General features: G+C 46.5%; 1 protein-coding gene across 5 annotated transcripts in view; it reads left to right on the top strand.

Moving 5' to 3' along the window:
• Positions 1–21,157, top strand: part of ETV5 (ETS variant transcription factor 5) — a 65,984-nt gene that overhangs the window by 34,874 nt on the left and 9,953 nt on the right. For all 5 annotated transcript variants that reach the window (XM_070072454.1, XM_008266578.4, XM_017346937.3 and 2 more), the window contains exons 8-11: positions 12,397–12,656; positions 14,596–14,655; positions 20,285–20,353; positions 20,498–20,667. In XM_070072454.1, the coding sequence (XP_069928555.1) occupies positions 12,397–12,656; positions 14,596–14,655; positions 20,285–20,353; positions 20,498–20,667 (559 nt within the window). The remainder of the gene's footprint in view (positions 1–12,396; positions 12,657–14,595; positions 14,656–20,284; positions 20,354–20,497; positions 20,668–21,157) is intronic.

The following is a 21,157-nucleotide window of genomic DNA, read 5'->3' as shown; positions in this document are numbered from 1 at the left end:
ATTAATATTTAAAAAAAAAAAAAAAAAAAAGAATGTAAAGGGAACCTGGTTCTGGCACAGAACAAACTTGACTATTTACTTTACAGCCTTCAAGATCCATTATCTGTGGTGTCTAGAATTTTGGGTACGTGTGGCCTTTCTTTTTGTAGGCTGTTCTGGGAGACCTGTCTTTTTCTTTCCATTCTCTCTGGAATGAGGAGATGGCCTTGGGCCTGTGGTTGTCAGCGATGGTACCAGGGACTGCAGCATTGTGACCACTGTCTCTCTCTTGCTCTGCACGGGTCGATGTGGAGAGCAAGGGGGCAGCAGAAGGGAGAATGCATGAGGATCCCTTTCCCCAGGCCTGTGGTCCGACCCGCGTGCCTCCCAGTCTACTTGGATGTTACTTCCTTCACTCCAGATGAAATGCTGGCACGAGGGGAGCACCTTTGTCTAGGGATCCCCCGGGTCCCCGTGCTCTGAAAGTCACCAGGAAGAACTGCCTGATAGGATGACTGCGGGTCAGAGCTGAGCGCCGGTTGAGGGGCTGGCCCCGGAGGAGGCCCGTGGCACAATGGGGAGCTCAGCTGGGAGAGGCAGCTGCGGCTGAGCTTTGGGCGACAGTCACCTTGTATTTAACAACCTCGTACTTCCTCCAGAGGATTTGGAAATTCAGATTTTTATAAGAGAAGTACAGATTGTTGTTAAGATGACAACTAATACTAATTAAAAACAACAATGCTTTGCAGACTAAACAACCTCCGTGGGCAGACTCACCCTGCAGGCCTGCCAAGTGCTGAACTCTGGCCTAGATGCCGCTTTCCCGTCAGTGGCGTTTTGGCGTCCTGTTGTTTACAGCAGCGTGTTGCTGATTTTCCGCAGAGGTTCTGGATGGACGGAGAGGGTGGGGTGTATAGCCACAATTTGAAATACTCCAGGAACTCAGTTACGCCGTACGGAAAGGAAATGTTCTTTATTTCAGGTCTCTTACTAATATTTCCCGCCTTGGTCTGTGCGTATACTCCAGGGGGCTGTGTCTCACTCTGTGTTCCCGGTGAACTGAGTTGGGGGCAAAAGAGCTGTCTGCACGGCTGCCAGACAGGGTGGCCTTCATCTCAGCTGTTCCCAGGCTCCCCATGTCCTGTAAAAAGGGCGGGGGGGAGGTTCTGAGTATCTGCCTCCACGTGTCCAGAGAGAGAGGAGCCAGCAAGGAGCTACTTCTTTTTTAGGTTCATTCCTCCCTGAGGCCTGTCTGTCTCAGACTTCCTGCCTCTTCTCTGCCCTTAGGAACGATGGGCCTCAAGAAACAAGAGCTCACACAAACTGGGGGTGAGGCAGAGATCCTAGAGAGAATTAGGGTATAGGGTGCATTCTGTAGGCTGCTGAATCAGTAAAATTCCACGCAACACTGGTTGGTACGCATGGACATCTGTACTGGAGCAGTGCAGTCTGGGAATGCCCAGGAGGCCCCCCCCTGGGGTGCGGGGATTATCAAGTGCAAATTCCTAACTGCACCCCAGAGACTGAGTCTGGGGCAGGGCTGCACACTCCGGATCTGCCCCTCTCTACTGTCACCCCATTCTAGCCCTTCTTTTCTTTTTTTAATCATAGATTACCCAGTACTCTGAGTTTCAGCCTTTATTTAATAATGACGGTTATCCATGTGGGATCTATGTGATGCACAAGCTATCAGACAGGCGACAGCGATTTTGCTAGTAGATGACCAGCACACAGAAAATGAGACGGACCAAAATTCCTGGTTTGATTTCTGGAAAAAATGACAGTAATCCATCATGTGTGATATGAGACTTGATAAATCACACAGTTAGTAACTTCTGTGCCTGCCTGAAAGTAGGCAGGCTACTTTTATTAGTAACTGTGGTTTGGTCTTTGCTCCTAACTTTACTAAAATTAGAGAGAATACTACTTCCAAGTTACCCCAACATAAGGATGTGGTATTTTGCAGGCTCGAAGGAAATATCAATCTTTAGCACCTTTGACCAACACAGAGTAAAAACTCCATTTTATAGATAAAAAAAATGAGGCCTCAAAGCAGCTAAAGACCTTGTAAACATCAGCTAGCCAGATACTGGGTCCCACTTTCAGAACCCAAAACATTAACTTACAACTACACCATTTGTTTTGACAGCTTTTGATTTTCTTTGGGTCACTAACATCCACTAGCACACACTAAAAGCCGGGTAAGTGACCTTGATAAATCCATGTGGACCTTGAACTTTATCCGTCTCTTGAACCAGCCGAACTTTATCCATCTCTTAAACTCCAAAATCCTACTAAATGCCTCCATCACTTAATCTAAACCCTTGTTGTAACACCTGTCTTTTTTTGTTTTGCTCCACAGCGTGCTTTATCCATTCTGTTGAACAGAGTAAGCTCCTGGAGACTAAACAGCATGATGTAGCCCTCTTTCTTTAGACTACATTTAGCCCTGTATCTTACTTGTCCTCAATATGCGTTTATTGATAGTGATAGTAGTTTGCTAAGATTACACTGTAAACAACTAAAACGTAATCTAGTCAAAAGTACGTTCTTAATGTTTATGTAATCTTAGTATATAATTCTCCACAACTCGATTTATTTTTAGAAGATAAATACTGAGTCTGAAGGCTGTGATTTATATTGGTGATTTCCTCCCCAGAAGGGGTTGGGGTGGGGTGGGGGGTGGGGGTAGGGCATGGAATTTGGCGTGTTCAGACGGACTCCACTGATCCTGAAAGACCAGCTGCTCTGTACCGAGTGCTTTTGCGTCGGCTGGCCCAGTCACTCCAGTCTTTTCTTATCATTTATTTCGCTCACGTGTGCTGGGTAGGAGAATTTGGAACATACTCATGCGCTATGCCCATGCTGTTGGCCATATGTAGTCTGACCTTTTATTGTACCACATCTGCGTATTTCTTGAGTTGAGGAAAGCCCCACAACTGAACTCAAGAGGCCCCACTAAGAAACACATCATCTTAAGAATTTTGGAATATACTGTGCTCTCACTTAACAGCACAGAAAAGAAGCAAAAACGCTCAAGACAAAATTTAAGAAAATACTCTGGTTGGGGAGGGAAGTGTTCTACTTCGACTGCCGGGCATCAGTGTGGAAGTGGGCCGTGGGCCGTGGGCCGTGGGCCGTGGGCCGTGGGCCGTGGGCTGTGGGCTGTAACTCACAGCCCGAGTGCAGCGCCCCAGCGGCCCCAGCAGCTGCAGGACAAGGGCAGCGGGGTGCAGGATCTTCTGTAGGAAGAAATCGCCCAACCTGTTTGAGAACATTCCCTTCCTCGGGTGGTTACGGTTAAGGCTGCAGAACTTAGAGGGATGAGCTAAGTTTGGTGGAATTTTGGTTTAACAGAAACTACTCGTTCCTTCAAGAAGCTAGATAAATGAAGAGATTGAGTCTGCTAATATTGTGCTGTTTTTTCTACCTCCTCTCCTAAAGCTCATCCCTAATAAATTGCTGTTCACTTTTGTCCTTAAGAATTTGTAGCTTTTAGTAGAGGAAAGAACTTGGCCGTGAGTTGCGTCGGTGGCCTGGCCCGGAATAAAGTGAATGCTGTCTGACACCTCTTCCCCTGTCCCTGTGGTAGCGTGTTATGCCTGGCAACACAAATCTACCCAGGGAGCAAAAGCTGAGCCTCCCTCCCTGCATGCTTAATGGGACCTTCTCTGGTAGGCTGCGTAATGCAGAGCCAGGCCTCGTATTCCCGGGTCCCACATCTGTGGGCTCAGTCAGCCTCAGTACATCTCGTTCCTGTCATTACTCCCTAAACAATATACCGAGACAACTATTTACATAGCACTTACTTTATGTTATTTTCCCATTTTATTTGAATTCTAATTTTCATTACCATAAAATTGTTTACCATGTCATTTAAAAAAAAAAAAACAACTGTAGCATCTGTAGTTAGTTTTTCTTCTTTAATTTATCTAGATCTTTTTTTCTTTGCTAGTCTTGGCAGACAATATTGTCTTTAACAAACCAACTTTTGGCTTTGCTTATTCTCTCTGTTTTTTATTTCATTGATTTATGCTGTTACTAAAATATTTTAATCTTTTTATTTTCTTTGGATTTATTCTTTGAGTTGAAGATTAGCTCATTGATGTTTTTAGCCTTTTTTTCTGTATAAGCAAGCATTTAACTTAACAAAATTTCTTCAAGGGCTGGGGTGATGATATATTGAGGCTTATAGTCTATGTATGTCTTGTCTAGAAGTAATTGCTCCTTATTTTATGTTATTTTTTAAAGATTTTTTTTTTATTTATTTGAAAGAGAGAGGCAGAGACAGAGAACGAGAGGTCCTCCATCTGCTGGCTCACTCCCCAGTGGCCGCAAGGGCCAGAGCTGAGCTGTTTTGAAGACAGGAGCCAGGGGCTTCTTCCAGGTCTTCCACATAGGTACAAGGATTTGGGCCATCCTCTGCTGCTTTCTCAGATCATTAGCAGAGACTGGATCAGAAGTGGAGCATCTGGGACTCGAATCAGTGCCCATGTGGGATGGGATACCAGCACTGCAGGCGATGGCTTTACGCACTGTGCCACAGCGCTGGCTTCTAGAAGTAATTTCTCATAGCTTCCCCTTTCATGCTCTGAGATTTCCCGATAGATAGAAACAGTGTTGGCCAGTGGCTCTGGAAGGAATTGGACAGACTGACAACCTGGAGTTGAATCCCAACCCCGGACTTCTGCAAGTCTTGGTTTATTCCCCCTGAAAACTGGAGAATAGTAGCTACTCACCCCATAGAATTATTAGATGGATTAGGTCACATTGGGATGGAGAAGGTAGTGAGTGAATGTTAGATTCCGTAACAAGTCTGCTTTTTAAAAATCACTTTTATTCTCTGTGTACTGCACTAAAGGAGTTTTTCTAGAATGATCCAGGTACCACAAACTCTGAAACTTCAATTTCTGGAGCAGACATTTAATGCAGCAATGAAGAGACTCGGGACACCCACATCCATACTGCAGTGCCTGGGTTCAGGTCCTGGCTCCACTTCCAATTCCACCTTCCTGCAGATGGCACCCATATGAGAGACTCAGACTGAGCTCTGGGCTACTGGCTTTGGCCTGGCCCTGCCCCAGATGTTGTAGGCATTTGGGAAATGAACCAGTAGATGGGAAGAACCCTGAATCCATCCAGTTCCGTTTCTCTCTCTCTCTGCCTTGAAAATGAAAAACTCACTTAGAGAAAAGAAACTTCCATTGCTTCCTTGTTTAATGTTAAGTTTTTAAATGTATAACTCCCTTTATCCTCACTGCGTCCATCTTCAGGCCTGTTGATGTTGTATATGTACGACTAATATTTTGCCCACCTGTTATCCTGGGACTGTGTCACATTCATATTGCTGTCCTTCCCACAGATTGGTTCTTGAGAAATCGAACAAATATCTAGGCCTAGAGAGGACATAAAGTTTTCAAAAAGCTTTGAAATCCATGCATAAGAGGAACCTTCAAAAAGTTCATGGAATATGCATATTAGGACAGACTATGCAAAGATTTCAAAAAAGATCTGCACCCAAATAAACTTACCCTTTCATTCCATTTTCCACGAGCTTTTGGAGGTGCCCCCTTATTTTGTTCCTCATGTTTTATCACAGTTTAGATGAGCTAATTTGAGCCTCAGCAGCGTTGACAGGCCTCTTGGAGCCCTGGGAATTGCGTCAGAATTTTTTGGTTTGCTTTTAGAGACAGTGTCTGGTTCTTTGATTATATGACAAGAAGATAGACAAATGTGAAACTGGAAATCAGCATTCTCCTTCTGGACAGAAGAGTGGCTATTGGGAAGGCAGCTGGTGGGGCTCGTTCGTTTTTTTTTTTTATGTATGGCTTGTGTGTGTGTGTGTGATTGGCCCCCGGTTCCTGGAGATCTTCCTTGGGACTTGCGTGGCTTCCAGTCTTAGCTTGGGCTGCAGGGAGAAAGCATGGAGTTGAAGGGAAGGTGTCCTGAGAACTCAGCAGTGTGGGGGCCCCATCACGGGCGTTCCCTTACATCATCGAAGGACCCTCTTCCGGTTGTCCTGGTTTTACCAATGAGGAAAGTGAGGCACAGAGAGAGCAGTTACATAACTCACTCAAGGTCACACAGCAGTAGGTGGGTAAGACTGAATTTCAGCCCAGAATGTTCTGACTTCATGGCCAGAGCCTCTCACCTGGCTGTGTACCTCTGTCCATCTCCTCTTACTTAGCCTTCGCAGAAGTGCTACGTGTGTGGAGTTGGTTTCTTGGCAAATTCTGTGTTTCCTCTCTCTCTCTGACCTTTGCACCGGCACTATTTCACCTGCCACCCATAGCCACTGTGTAACCTTCCTCGGGTTTTTCCTTTTTCTTTTTGTAAGCATTGTGTTTACTTCCACGCGTTGGCAGCAGAAACCAAAAAGGAAGTGCAGGGAAAGCATCTAACGGTTTTCATAATGTAAACCAAATGTTGGTAGCGTGGGTGAGCTCTTGGGAGGAGAGGCGCTAAATAAATCTGACAAATAAATAAATAACGCATTCTTTAAATAAACCGGCACTGAGAAAGCCTCACCCTGTAACCTATTGAGTTGGTAGTTGGTCTTTGCACACCAAAAGTGAGCTCATTACGCATGAGCCCCAGTGGGATCTCGCATGGGTCCAGAGGGAAGCGCGGAACAAGGAAGAAAGGAGAGATTTTTTTGGAACTGGGCTGCTCCGCCCCTGAAAATGACCGAGTGCCTGGATAAATGAGAGGCATCCTTGCCATAGCCGTATTATGTATACAACACTGTCTCAGGAACTTTCAAAGGGCTGCCGAGAGAGGGATGGGGTTCAGTTGAAGGTCAATGAGTAAACTTCACTCAATGTGTCTTGCGGACAAGAACTGAATTACTTTACCGACCTCTGCCAGCAAAAGCCGTTACCAGCAGCAAGCTCTGAGACGATCCTTCTTGCAAATACGTTGGTTTTGTGACTGCCCCTGAACGCCCTCTGCCCTTCCCACTCTGAGAGAACAAACCAGTCCCGAGCAATCCCATAGAGAATCCATCTGCGGATCCCGGCCCCTAAGCTTCGTTCATCCTGCCAGCTGCACTCCAGGGAGGGGCTGGGCTTGCAGGCTGGTGCCCACGTGGACGTCAGTGCCTTGTCCCGAGGAGGCCATCCCGGGCCGCTCCAAAGTTCCATTTGGAAGGTGAGACGGTGAGCACGGAGCGGAAGTGGGGTGATGGGGCCAGCCAGCCGCAGAGGCTCTGGTTACAGCGCTGAGCCGTCAGAGGAACTGATTTGTGGAGGTCACCCCTGAAGGTGCCAAGCCGGTGGCCGAGCGGAAAGGGAGGGGAAAATGGGCAGTGGCTGTCCTTGCAACTGTTGTTCTTCCGAGTAGCCCGAGATCTGGGCACTCTGTGAAACTACTGCCTTGAGAATATCTCCGTCTTTGTTTTAGGAAAGAATTCCCTAAAGATTGGGAGGATGCTGCTGTCTCCTGTATTCTGAATGTCAAGCTTGAGCCTGAGTCGCAAATTCCCACTGCTTCAGAGACCACTGAAGGGTGTCCTTAAAAAACATCGACCTTGGATGTTGAGTTCCTGATCAAGTCCCACTGTTGTGCCCTTGGTGCCCCCTGGCAGGCTCTCCACCCACTGATCCTTATGTAGTAGCTGGAACTTCCTTGTTGAAGACATTGGCCAAGCAAATTATGGTGGTTTTGGAATGTGGGATGAAAGGAGAAGTGTATGTAAAATTGTTCGGTTGACTTGTTATAAGATGATCCCACAGTGCAGTTTCTAATAGAACAGTAAAGATTCTCAAAAGACCGTACCATGCTATCCCCAAATCCAAAGTATTTATTTAATTTATTTGAAAGGCAGAGGGATTATCCAGCCACTGGTTCAGTCCCCAAATGGCTGCAATGGCCAGCACTGGGCCAGGCCAAAGGTAGGATCCAGAAGCTTCATCTGTATCTCCCATGTCAGTTCAGGGGCCCAAGCATTTGAGCCATCTTCGACACTGCTTTCCCAGGCACATCAGCAGGGAGCTGGATCGGAAGTGGAGCAGCCAGGACCCAAACTGGTGCCCATATGGGATGCTGGCATTGCAGGCGGCAGCTTTACCTGCTTTGCCACAGTGCCAGCTCCAAGATGTTAAATCTTGATATGCTAGGAATCTGGTAGCCACCTGTTGCCACAGATTGATTAAAATCAAATTCAGGAGCGAGCATTTGGCCTAGCAGCTAAGACACCAGTTGGGACACCCCCATCCCACATCAGAGCGTCTAGGTTTAAATCCCAACTCCACTCCCAATTCCTGATCCCTGCTGATGCGTAACCTGGGAGGCAACAGGTGATAACTCAAGTAGTTGGGTCCCTGCCACCCATGTGGGAGACCCAGGTGGAGTTCCTGGCTCCCAACTTCAGCCTAGCCCAGCCTTGACCACTGCAGGCATATGGAGGAGTGAACCAGCGTGTGGCAACTCTTTCTGTCTCTGTCTTCTGTCTTCCCCACTCCCAAATAAGTTTTTTAATTCAAATGATTTAATTAAAGCTATTAATAGAACTAAAGTTAAAATTACAGAGTGAGATCTTAATGTTATAGGATTGTACTGATTTTTTTTTTAAACTCTTGAGTCCTTTGTTTCCCATGGAGTCCCTGCTCCCGTTTTCTCCCTAAGGATGCATATTCACAAGTGCTTCTCTGAATACACATGAATGAGTCCCTTACGCCTGTTTCCTTCCTCTCTAACATTCACGTCCACCCTCCGGAAGCCTGTCCCAATCTGTGAAAGATGACAGCCGTGACAGAAACTGTATGATAGACACAGTTCACCATTCCAGAAGCCCCCGAAGGGTAACGCATCCTGGGGTCACGGATAACGAAATGAAGCCAAGGAGCTTCGCCTTTGGTCACTTCCCAGTAAGCGATCACTTAGGCATCTCAGACCTTGCCTTCTGCCACACTGTCCACCCGCTGGGCGAGGGGCAGTTGGCTCACATCTGGATTTATCTGCCAGCCAGCAGGTGTCAGGGCTACTTGATTCATGACAATAACAGAAGACTTTGTCCTGTTATAAGAATAATGCACATTCTTCAGTTGCAGATGAGCAAAAAAGGAAAATCGCCTTAAAATCATAACCACTCCAAGGATAAGCAGTGTTAACAAGTGTGAGTCTTCCCGCAATTTTATATGACCACCCAAATTCTCTATTTTTGCAGAACTTTGATATTCTGTCTCCTGTTTAACAACCTGCCCTAAAATATTAAAAAAAAAAAAAAAAAAAAACTTTCCATGTCCTTGTATGATCGTATTTTGCATTGTATCTAACAGTTTCTTTCACCTAAATACCTGTGTCACAATGTACTTGGCCAGTTCTCTTGTTTGCATCCAGAACTTCTCTGAAGCTCTTAATTGTCTTATTCAAGCACTGTTTATGTGCCAGGCCTAGATTTGTTATCACCGGCGCTGTGACATAGCAGGTAAAGCCGCCCCCTGAAGTGCTGGCATCCCATATGGGCACTGGTTTGAGTCCCAGCTGCTCCTCTTCCAATCTGGCTCCCTGCTAATGCACCTGGGAAAGCAATGGAGGATGGTCCAAGTCCCTGCACCTGTGTGGGAGACCCTGCAGAAGCTCTGGCTCCTGGCTTCAGATCAGCACAGCTCTGGCTGTTGGTGGCCATTTAGGAAGTGAACTAGTGAATGAAAGATTCTCTCTGTCTCTCTCTCTCTCTCTCTGCCTCTCATATAACTCTGTCTTTGAAATAAATAAATAAATCTTTAAAAACAAAAAATTGTTATCACTATCTCCTCTTCTAAGTTAACAGGAAAAATATATTCTTTTACTTTATGATTCTTCTTCAATTTGTTTGTGACCATGAGTGTTGCTTTAGTGGTTTTCCTGCTTAGACCCTTGACTCACTGTTTTTCTGTTGGAGTGGTCACCTTCTGCTGATTTTTAAAAGCTGTGTCAACAATATCAACCTTGCTGTATATATCCGAGCACTTCCCTCAGTTTTATCTTAGGTCTTGTTTCCGGGATCTTCTGACTGTTAGAGTTGTTTCTCCCAGTTGGATATTCTGCTTTCAGTTTCATTTCTGGTGGTTTTTGACTTGTAGAAATGCACACAGTGAGCTGTGCCCATGCTCCTCTTGAGGGTTCCTGCTACTGTTGCGATGCTCAGGAAAGCTTTATCCCACTTCTAGATTATGCTCATTATCATTTATGTTTACTTTCCTATTATGCTTTCACATTTATCATGCAATTTTTTACTTCCTACAAAATTTATTTTGGCTTGTATTATTGACCAGAGTCTAAATCTTTTCTCCACTAAGTTGAAATGCTCATCTTAACAAGTAATACATTTTGGAATATACTAAGAAGATTTAAAAAAATTTAATTTATTTATTTTGAGAGACAGAGAGACAAACAGAGCTCCTATCCACTGGTCTCCCACATGGATGGCAAGAATGCAGCTGCTTCAGCCATCATCGCTGCCTCCCAGTTAGCAGGCAGCTGGAATTGGGGGTGGAGCCAGAACCTGAACCCAGGCCCTCTATTGTAGGCTGCAGGTATCTCAATTGGCATCTTAACTGCTCTGCTAAATACCCATCCCAGTACTTGATGGTTGTTCCTTTTCCACTCAGTTCCTTTGATCTTCCCGTCTTTCACTCCTGTCTACTGTTTTAATTATTGCAATTTTATGATATGTACCAATATCTAGTATGCCATTATTTGTTTTCAAAGGTCATTAGTCTGAGGCAGGCATTGGCACAGTGGTTAAGATGCTACTTAGGATTCCTGCTTGCTATTTCAGAGTGTCCAGGTTTAAAGCCCTGCTCCACTCCAGATTCCAGCTTCCTGCTATTGCCCATCCTGGGAAGCAGCAATTGATAGCTGAAGTAGGTGGGTCCCTGACACCCACGTAGGATGCCTACACGGATTGGCTGCCTCGTTCCTCGATTCAGCCTGACCCACCTTTTTTTTGGGGGGGGGTGCTCTACAGGCAGCAGGTTGTTTGTTTGTTTTAATATTTATTTATTTATTTTATTTGAAAGGCAGACTTACAGAGAGGCAGAGCGAGTGAGTGAGAGAGAGGTCCTCCATCCGCTGGTTCACTCCCCAGATGGCCGCAGTGGCTGGAGCTGCACCAATCTGAAGCTAGGAGTCTCCTCAGGGCTTCCCACGTGGGTGCAGGGGCCCAAGCATTTGGGCCATCTTTTACTGCTTTCCCAGGCCATAGCAGAGAGCTGGATGGGAAGTGGAGCAGCCAAGATTCGAACCGGCAGCCATGTGGGATGCCGGCACTACAGGCATTACCTGCTACGCCACAGCGCCAGCCCCCTGACCCACTTTTGACCATTGTGGGCATTTGGGAAATGAATCAGTGGAGGAGATCTCTCTCTCCCCCTTTCGAATAAGTAAATAAGTATTTAAAAATAAATTATTGGTATTTTAGATAAAGTTTAGTTTTCATTTTGTCTAATTAGTTGGAAAGATTTGCTTTTATAGAACAATTTCTAGTGAGTCAACAGCTTCATACTCATATTTTCTCTTTGCTCTTTCTTTTCCTTAAAAAATAAATTTTAAGATTTCATTTTTGGGGCCAGCGCTGTTTCGTAGTGGGTTAACGCCCTGACCTGAAGCACCGGCATCCCATATGGGTGCTGGTTCAAGAGCTGGCTGCTCCACTTCCAGTCCAGCTCTCTGCTGTGGCCTGGGAAAGCAGTGGAGGATGGCCCAAGTCCTTGGGCCGCTGCACCCGTGTGGGAGACCTGGAAGGAGCTCCTGGCTCCTGGCTTCGGATTAGTGCAGTTCCGGCCGTTGCAGCCAGTTGGGTAGTGAACCATCAGATCGAAGACTTCTCTCTCTCTCTCTCTCTCTGACTCTCCTCTCTTTTTGTAACTCTGACTTTCAAATAAATAAATCTTTTTTTAAAAAAAAGATTTTATTTTTATGTACCTACACATTTCCTTATTATTTCCAAGAGACTGCTGCTATGAATGGGATTTCCTTTTTTTTTTTTTACTATATTTTCTAACTGACTTCACTTTTACTCTTCAGTCTTTAAAACTTGTTCTGTCTGTAGGTGAGAGAATGAATAAACTAGTGAAAAACCGTACATTTATATATATATATGTGTGTGTGTGTGTGAGTGTTAGTTTCAAATATACTTAGTCTCAGGTATTTAGATATATACGGTGGCCCATCTGTACAGATGGACTATACTTGAAATAAACGTGCATGGAAGACAAGAAGCTGCCACGTCCTTGTTTTTTTTGCCATTTCTGCTTCCAGAGACTTGAAATACATGATTTAATTGTGGGAAATGGGTACCCTGTCCAGAAATAAGCATTAATAAGTTCTTGGCAAATAGTTTCCTTAATCTGAACTTGGAGATCTCAGTGGGCAGGTACAGGAGGTATTTACTGTGTCTTCCTTAACGATACACTTCTTTCCTTCGTCTTACAGATTTCAGAGACAACTGTCTGAGCCCTGCCACCCCTTCCCTCCGCAGTCAGGCGTTCCCGGAGACAACCGCCCCAGTTACCACCGGCAAATGTCAGAACCTATTGTCCCTGCAGCTCCCCCACCCCCTCAGGGATTCAAACAAGAATACCACGACCCGCTGTATGAGCACGGGGTGCCAGGGATGCCAGGCCCCCCCGCACATGGGTTCCAGTCACCAATGGGAATCAAGCAGGAGCCCCGGGATTACTGCGTTGATTCAGGTTAGCGTGATATCGTGCCATTTTGTTTCTTCATTCCTGTGTTCGTTTGTCTGATTGTTACCAAGTGTCATCTTCGTGCAGAGTGCTAGAGACTAGAATTATAAGAACTGTAGTCAAAGAACTTAAGACCTAGCAAAAGCAGACGTGTTTGTGCATAGCTAAATATACACCAAAACCGCAAAGTGTTGCAAAATGCAAGAAGTGCAGTAGGCATTCCAAAGTGGTGCAAAGTACACTTTGGAGTCTTAGTCTGAAGGTTCTGGGGTCCAGTCTGGGGTGGTGCCTTTTTTTTTAAAAAAAAAAAAAAAAAAAAAAAAGACTTATTAGCTTTAGGATCACCAAACACAAGGAATGTTACTTCTGCATTTAGTTCTGTCTCTAGTTTTGTGGTTTTGCTTCGTTTCCTACAACGGAGCCATTAAGTGGAGGCCATGTGTAGGGCAGGATTCTTTCCTTTTTGAAACGAACGGTGTTCTGATAAAAGCACCTGGTGCAGTATTGCAGTGCCGTGAGTACTCCGAGTTGCTCCATGAGAATCACTGCTCTGCCTCAGTGCGTGTGTCCACCTCGGGAGAGGTCTAACATGGGACGGCACCTACTGTTTGGCTATAGGCTATCTCTTGCCTAGGAACTTAGGACATCTAAGCTGTGTTTGGAGGAGGACCCTCCTTTGTCCCTCCCGTATTCATGCCCTCGTTACGTATTTTGTAGGCCAGGAATATGCAGTGAGGCCGTTAGGGGAAAGGAGGGTTGGACTTTTACAGATGGCAATTTAGAAACCGGCTTTTCTTTGTTTCTCCTTCCCCTTTCAGATATGGCATAAACTTTTCACACTTTTTTTTTGTAGTTGGTGTTAAAGGAATTTTAGGGTGGTTGTAGGTGTTTGAACTTGAGTGGCTTTTTGCAAATGGGATGGGATATGGCGTTGGCTTTTGGCCTTCTCTATGATAATACACAGATTGCTCCATTCAGGCAAAAATTGGTTATGGGAAGGGCTGGGGAAGTAGGCAAAAGGGAGACATCTGTTGCTTTGTGACAAAAAATTAGGTCATGGTAACTTGTAAAAATCTCCACCAGCATTCCTCTTGAAGTCTTTGATGTATTTTTCTTAGGAGCGGGGCATGACCAGCAACATTTTTTTCCTTTGGAATTGACATTTTTTTTTTACAAATCTCTCCTGAGGGTTTTTTCACCCCACCCCACCCCCTTAAATAAACCAAGACACTGAACAGATGTCACCGTATTTGTCATTCTTTGATCGGAGTGCTGTTCCTGGGCGAGGCTCATCCCCCCCCCCCCCCACTCACTTCCCTGTCCTTCCTCTCAGTGGACCCCTTGATAACATAAGGCACAAAGAAGAGACCACTTGAGAGTGGTTTGGCTTCAGCGTTCACGCCCCCAGCGTGGTGAAAGCGGGCAGTTCCCCACCCGTGTCAGCTCTTGTCCTGGCTCCATGACCGTAGCTCATCTCATCCATTTGACCTGAAAATACCCTTAGCGCTTGGAGCACAATTAGATGTGACCATCAGCAGTAAAGGGGAGCAAGTTGGCAAGATGGACGGTAGTCCTGCCCTCCGCCCCACCACCAGAAAACCCAATAGTCAGGATAAGCAGGAGCTGGCTTGGCCATTCGAAAGCTGGTTTCTTGGGCTACTACATTTAGTGGCGACCAATCTCTGCAATGAGGGAATTATGAGAATGGGCATTGGTTGTTTTCCTCCCGTGACTTTGAATCAGGTGTGTCTTGCCTTCAGATGGTGAGTTGCAGGGTTTCCTGTGTTACTGGGCTGGTACCATTCCCAAGGAGAAGGCTGAGAAGACGTGAACTTGAAGTAGGAGGTTCAGGGGACTTTACTGCAGAGCTGCAGCAAAATGGGTGTGCTACTTCCAATGTAGAAACCACTGATGGGAGTTGTGTCCATCTGTGTTTCCATTTCAGAAGTGCCTAACTGCCAGTCATCCTACATGAGAGGGGGGTATTTCTCCAGCAGCCATGAAGGTAAGGCGCCTCCTTGTTTGTAATTTTTTTTTTCTCCAAATAATGCTCAAGCTTAATGTTGTTCATTTTCCAGGCTGAGGTTTGAGAGCACAGGCTAAACCTTCCTTAGCACATGCATGGGAGAGCTAATTGATCATAATCTTGAGTTGTTTTGCACACAGGGTATGAGGCACGCTCCTGAGCACTGTGAGGGCTGCCGGCATTTTCAGTAGCTGTGACCCTAACTCTAAAGTTCACTGGACAGTGTTGAAGGAAAAATTGAGCCACCTGGTCTTCACGTTTCCACACATGGAGGTGGTACAGCTATCAGCCTAAATGGGAACTTAGGGATTGCGTCAGGGATGGTGGTCCAAGGACACCTTAGAAAAGCGTTTTAAACTCCGTTTCTGTGTTTTACTTAGTCTCCCCGTGTAGGTGGGTAGCTCTTCATTACAATTATTATTACATGATAAATGGCAGATAGGAGGGAATGTGAAGTGTTTGTCCCTGACCTTGAGAAAGCTGGCGGGGGCGGGGGTGAGTGGGCAGGGTGATGAGACTAGGAGAGTTGGGCTGGACAGGTTGATGAAATAGAAAATGAACTTTATGAGCTTTTATCTTTTAATTCCATTCTCTGTGAACTTTGTCAAGTCCCTTCTGTTATGTACAAAACATTTATAGAGAAGACCACAATGGAAATATTTTCTAATTAGATAAATAAAAAAGTATCTCAAAGGAGGAAGATGAGGACAGATGTAATTTGCCCACAAGCCCGGACTGTCGCATATCCTGACGCTGATTTGCATGTGAAGATGATGGTGTTATGTCAAGAGTATGCTGTCTGTCCCAGTTCTTAGGCCCCAGCCCTTTGGTGCCAGTTCAGCAGTGAATCTCTGAGATAATCTCACAGTAGCCCAGAGCGGCAGCAGTGGGCAGATTGAACCTGTGACTTTGCCTTCGTTAGCGCTGACCTACTAATTGAGGGAAAGGAATTTAGAACAAATAAGATGCATTAATGTTCTGTAGCATATGGCTTCAAGAAAGTAGTCTGAATGGAGCTAGTCCCACAGTTTCCCGGAGGAGTTTGCTTTTGAGCTAGTTTTTCTTTAAAATGTAAAGTTCCGTAACTTACTTTTACCACAACCAAAACAAATTTTAGAAAATATTGTAAAAAGTATGAAAATTAAATCTTGCTCTCCAGAGATAATCATTACTTTGCTATATAGATCTTGCATATGTGAATGTGAGGGATCTTCAAAAATTCCGTGGAATGTACATATTAAGAAAAAACAGCATAGATTTCAAATAAACGTTTACACCAAAATAAACATCTTTTAATTCCATTTTCCACGAATGACTTCAAGTCTCCTCATCTAGAACTGTATAGATGGAACAGGACTCATGGTATAGTCTGGTTTTTCTCCTTCTAACAGTCATCACTAACTCATGTGTCTAGCACTGTTGTAAGCTGTTTGCATGCATTAGGTCATTTAGTTCGCATAGCAGTTCTGCAAGATACTCTTAATACCCCTCTAGTTGAATGATGAAACGGAGGCTCAGAGAGGTTAAAAGATTTGCCCACGGTCACATGGCTGGGAGGACAGAGTCAGAACTCTGAGCCAAGCCCCGTGGGCTCCAGAGCCTACACGCTTCATCTCCCTCTGTACGCCACAGCCAGTATAATCTCCATAGCATCAAACATTCCTCTGTGTTTTCCTCGTCCATGGCTGCACAGTACTCATTGCATGGGTATGCATTTCGCTGGTCACCTGTTGCTGAAAATGTAGGTGCTCCCAAACTATTCACAGAAGAAACCAGAGCGAATCTTTGCTAAATCTTTTCACATCCCCTTGATGAATTCTTGAAGCTACATTCCTAAAATTTCTGGACTAAAAGGATTTGACATTTTCAAGGCATCCACTGCCAGGTTTTTGTGAGAGGGCCTTAGTTTTGTTTGTTTTGAGTGCGTTGTCACAGATTTTTAAAATTTAGGATTCCTTTAAAGAAGTAATTAGATGGGAGTCAGAAGGGAGAAGGGGGCCTTTTGTTGGGGGAAGGTAATTGAGCTTTCAGCCTGCAAAGAGCATTTGCTGAATGGCTCCTGCATGAGTGGATGACAATGGCAGAGCTGCCGGTTCACTGGATGGGAGGGAGCCCTGTTAGGGACCTCACTGAAGTCTGAGAGGCGTGAAAGGCGAAGGAAAGTAGGCTTCCGGCTGCAGGACCTGAGCTGGTCGGTTCAGGCCTGTTTCTGAACACTGGCATAGGGACGCTTCTTCCTTCTCCCTCCTTAGAACATGTCCCTCGAGAGTCTGTCTGGTTTTCTGTCCAGTACATCTCTCTTTACGGTTCTAGAGCAGGGTGATTACCCAGTGTGATTAGCTTCACGGGAACTTCTTAGAAATGCACACTGCCGGGACCAGCCCAGGGGTGGGGCCCCCCGCAGTCTGATTTAACAAGCCTACAGGAGCCTCTAATACACCTTCAAGCTCAAAGGTCACATGGTGGTGACTCTCAGCTCGGGCTGCACACGGGATCGCCTGGGAAGCTTTTAGCAGTTTTGACGCCCGCACTTCGCCCAGGGCCCTGGGTGGAACCCAGAGGTCACCGTTTTCCAAGCTCTCCAAGTGGTTCCAGGGTGCACCCCAGGTTGAGAAGAGCTGGGCTGCAGTGTTTCAGACGAAGGGCAGAAGAACCAATAGCCGCGAAGTGTCGGCCGGTTTTGATAGGCGATCAGGTCACAAGGGCGGGTTCTCTGGGTGTCCGCTTCCCACTGCTTGGTTCAGTGAGAGGCGAGGTAGCGTTTCACTGGACAGCCTATAACACTGAGTGTCCAGCCCTAGAAAGGCAGGGCTGTCTACTGGCCCAGTGGCCAGGACAGGCCTGGCCACGTGCAGCTCTCTCCCAGGTTCCCGCGTGTTGCTACAGAAGCCGTCTATGACGGTGGCAGACCAACTAGGAGGGAGAGTGGAAGAGAGAGAGGAAAGCGTTTTTGCATAATTACAGCACTGAGTAAAGAGCGTGCTCTCAAAGAAGTATTTTTAGTGAGGCACTGGGTTGCTTACTACACGCGGACTGTCTGGTGTCTGTGTGTGCCACGCCCCCACCCCCTTCCCCGCCCTTGGCTGTTGCTTTTCCTGACCCCCACCCCCAAACACACACACACACACACACACACACACACACACACATTAAAGAAGTGAATTTCAAAGAGCGCGGCATTTTTAATGGCTCTGAATTGCTGTGACATGGTTTTTCTTAGCCTTCTTAGCAGGCTTGACCACAGATGCCTGTGAAACAAGTGTTTCTGATTGGCATCTGTGATTGCTCAGATCGCAGTCCTGCCTTAAATGTTCACCTGGAATCCTGGCGTGTTGTTTTGAATCTTTCATTTCCACTTTGCCCCTCCAGCAGGTTCTTCCTTCCTGCCACCTCATTCGAGGGATGGGTGATTGTTGGCCACAACGGATGGAACTACTGGTGCAGACCCCAGCCAACTTAAATTTTACTTAAACCAGTAGCCCCTTTCAGATGTTTTCGAGGCCCGCTAGATGACTAGAAACCATAAAACAGACCAGAACTGTAGTCCTCATAGGCGGGCCTTCACCTGATTAGCTTTCAAAACCAAACTGAGGGTGTCGTCTAGATTTACGAGTTTTTGTCCCCAGGTTAGTGTGAGTTTTTTATCGGTACCTTAGAAGAAGAAAAGCTCTAAAAATGGTGCAGCATGTCTAGCAAGTGTGTAAACTTTTAAGTAGTTCACTTCTAATGATTTTATAAGACCATGAAAGCATCACTGCATTATCAAAATACTTACGGAAAATACAGAGCTTCAAGGCAAAAAGCATGAAGCAAAATGGATTGTGTCAATTGTATTCATAATATAAGGCGTTCCTGGCTTCTGCCTGGTGCAGTGCCAGCAGCTGAGGATATTTGGGGAGTGAACCAGCAGATGGGAGTGTATGCTTGCTTGCTCTCTCTCTCTAAGTAAACAAGTAAAAAAAATTTTAAAAACATTTAGAGAAACAGATCAGGGAACAGAATAAACATTAACTCATTAAATTCTCATAACAACCTAAAAGGTAGGAATTATTATCTACCCAGTTTTCCAGTGAGGAAAGTAGCACAGAGATTAATTTGTTCATAATTACATAGTTGTTGATTGGAGTCCCAGCCAGCTCACCTCTGGACCTGCACACTCCGCCGTGTCTTGTTTATTTCTCCTTCAGCTGAGATGTAAGCTCCTTGAGAACCAGGCCCTAGCCTTCCCTCCTTTCAGCGCAATGCGTGGCATAAATATTCATTGGATTAAATAATAAATAAATGCCAGTAGAGTATACTTCCTCTGATGCAGCTAAGCAACAGAGAAATTGTGCTTGTGGCTGAGAAACAAAAGTGAATAATACAAACCTCAGACGGTCTTAGTCTCCTCCAGGTTGGCCAGTGCTGTTCTGCAGTCCCAGACCTCTGAAAAGCGCTGGCAGCCCTGCCAAAAACCTACTCGATCTGGGCTGATCAGGAAGGAACAAAGAGTTGCAGAGTCAGGTCTTGCTACCTAGACTTGGGTTTTTCAGTTCACCGCACACGCCTCGCCGACGCTCCTGAAAGCGCCTCTCAGCTGAGCGTTTCCCCCTAGCTGTCCGCCTGCATGGCCAGCAACGCATAAGGAGGAGCCATCAGAGAGGCCCGCACAGGGAGGCATCGCCTCTGCAGACAGGAGCTCCTGGAGCACTGCCCGTGACATGCAGTGTGCAGGAAAGCACACGGCGGCCCTAGGCCTCCGACACGGGCTCCACGAGAGGGAAGGAGGAGATCCCCATAGGGGCTGTCTGTTAGCCAGCATTGATTCAGCTGCTGGGCTCGTCAGGGTGCCTGGTGCACGGTCTTCAGCACTGCATATATTCAGGGTGCGTGGGCGGAGGCTGTTGGGCATCCTCCTTCTCCCTGACCCCTTTCATCTTTCCCCGCCCCTTCCTCTGCATGCGTCATTCGTCCGGTCAGCTCCCCTAGATGACCTCTGTTTTACCAGCTGCGCAACGCAGCAGCTGCGTTGCTGGAGAATCTTCAGATTCCCTCCACGGTGTCTGTTGATAACAGTCACCTTGCTTTTGTACTTCCCGCTCTCCACGGTCCTCTGCAGGCCCAAGGCGGTGTGATTTTGACCCCTCCCTTCCCCTTTCGAGCGCTGTCGTAGTTGAATGAGATGGTTGTAGGAAGGGCCGAAATGAATATTAGCAAAAAGGAAGATGGTGGAGGCCTCCGGGCGGATCCGCCACTCCATGCAGCCAGGCCAGCGGAAGTGGAGGAGATGTCCTCTCAGATGGACAGGCTTAGTCACAGCAGCCCTGGTGCTCGCAGACCTCGTCAGCAAGATGCCAAGGAGCTTGGCGGTGACTCAGCGCTTCCCCGCAGTCTGGGCTCCCGCGGCAGGAATGGATGCCGCTCCCTCCGACTGGGGCTCGGGTCATGCTGTCAGGATCTGAATCCCAAGTCCTCTCCACGACCCCAAACTTGCATGTGGCATAGACAGGGTGGTAAAGCTTAGGACCTGAAATGCTAAGATCACATTTTAGTCTTTATGTCTAGTTTCAGTGCAATACAGCCAGAATCAGTTGTGCAACAAGGTCTTTGTTTTTAAATTCCCCCTCAGGTTTTTCCTATGAAAAAGACCCCCGGTTGTACTTCGATGACACTTGCGTCGTGCCTGAGAGACTGGAAGGTACGTAGCCCCGTCCGAGGTTCATCTCTGGGCCGAGGGCTGGAGATGCTGGAACATGAAGTTGGCATTGACAGCTCCCCTTTGTCCGGATCACCTGAGAAACCAGGAACTAAACCACTGCTTGTGTGTCTTTGTCCCAAACAGGCAAGGTCAAGCAGGAGCCCACCATGTACCGGGAGGGACCCCCTTACCAGAGGCGAGGGTCCCTTCAGCTCTGGCAGTTCCTGGTCACCCTTCTGGATGACCCAGCCAACGCCCACTTCATCGCCTGGACAGGCCGGGGCATGGAGTTTAAGCTGATAGAGCCAGAGGAGGTAAGCATGGGGGGCTGGGCTCACAGGGGCTTTGATCTGGTGGTGATGGGGACGCTGGGGACGTTTGTTGTTCACACTTCCACGGAGCCGTTCTACCGCGTTACATACACCCCTCCACCCTCACATTCTGACCTGGCCGGTGGGGTTGGCAGGGGCCCTTCCTAGAGACAGGACAGACAGTCTGCAGCCCATGTGTGGGCAGAGTTCTCCACCATAGAGTACACACAAAATATTTCTAACACCTGAAAATCCCGCATAGGTCATAACTTGTGTCTGGTCTGAGGTTACATGAGCGTATTGTATGATATTTTGGTGTGTATATTACAGGATGTAACCACCCTACTATATATTTCAAATGGTTCTAACTTGGAGAAATATAAATTATCAGAGATGGGTCGATCTTAATAGGTTTTTTAAAGTGTGTTATTCCTGCCTTTTCTGCCCAGAATTGTTGACAGAAACGCCTTTGGACAGAGCCAGTACCATTTCT

This window comes from Oryctolagus cuniculus, chromosome 4 (assembly GCF_964237555.1).
Source record: "Oryctolagus cuniculus chromosome 4, mOryCun1.1, whole genome shotgun sequence".
NCBI classification, from domain to species: domain Eukaryota; kingdom Metazoa; phylum Chordata; class Mammalia; order Lagomorpha; family Leporidae; genus Oryctolagus; species Oryctolagus cuniculus.
Note: the sequence above shows the minus strand (reverse complement) of the source record. Positions and strands in the feature narration are given on the sequence as shown.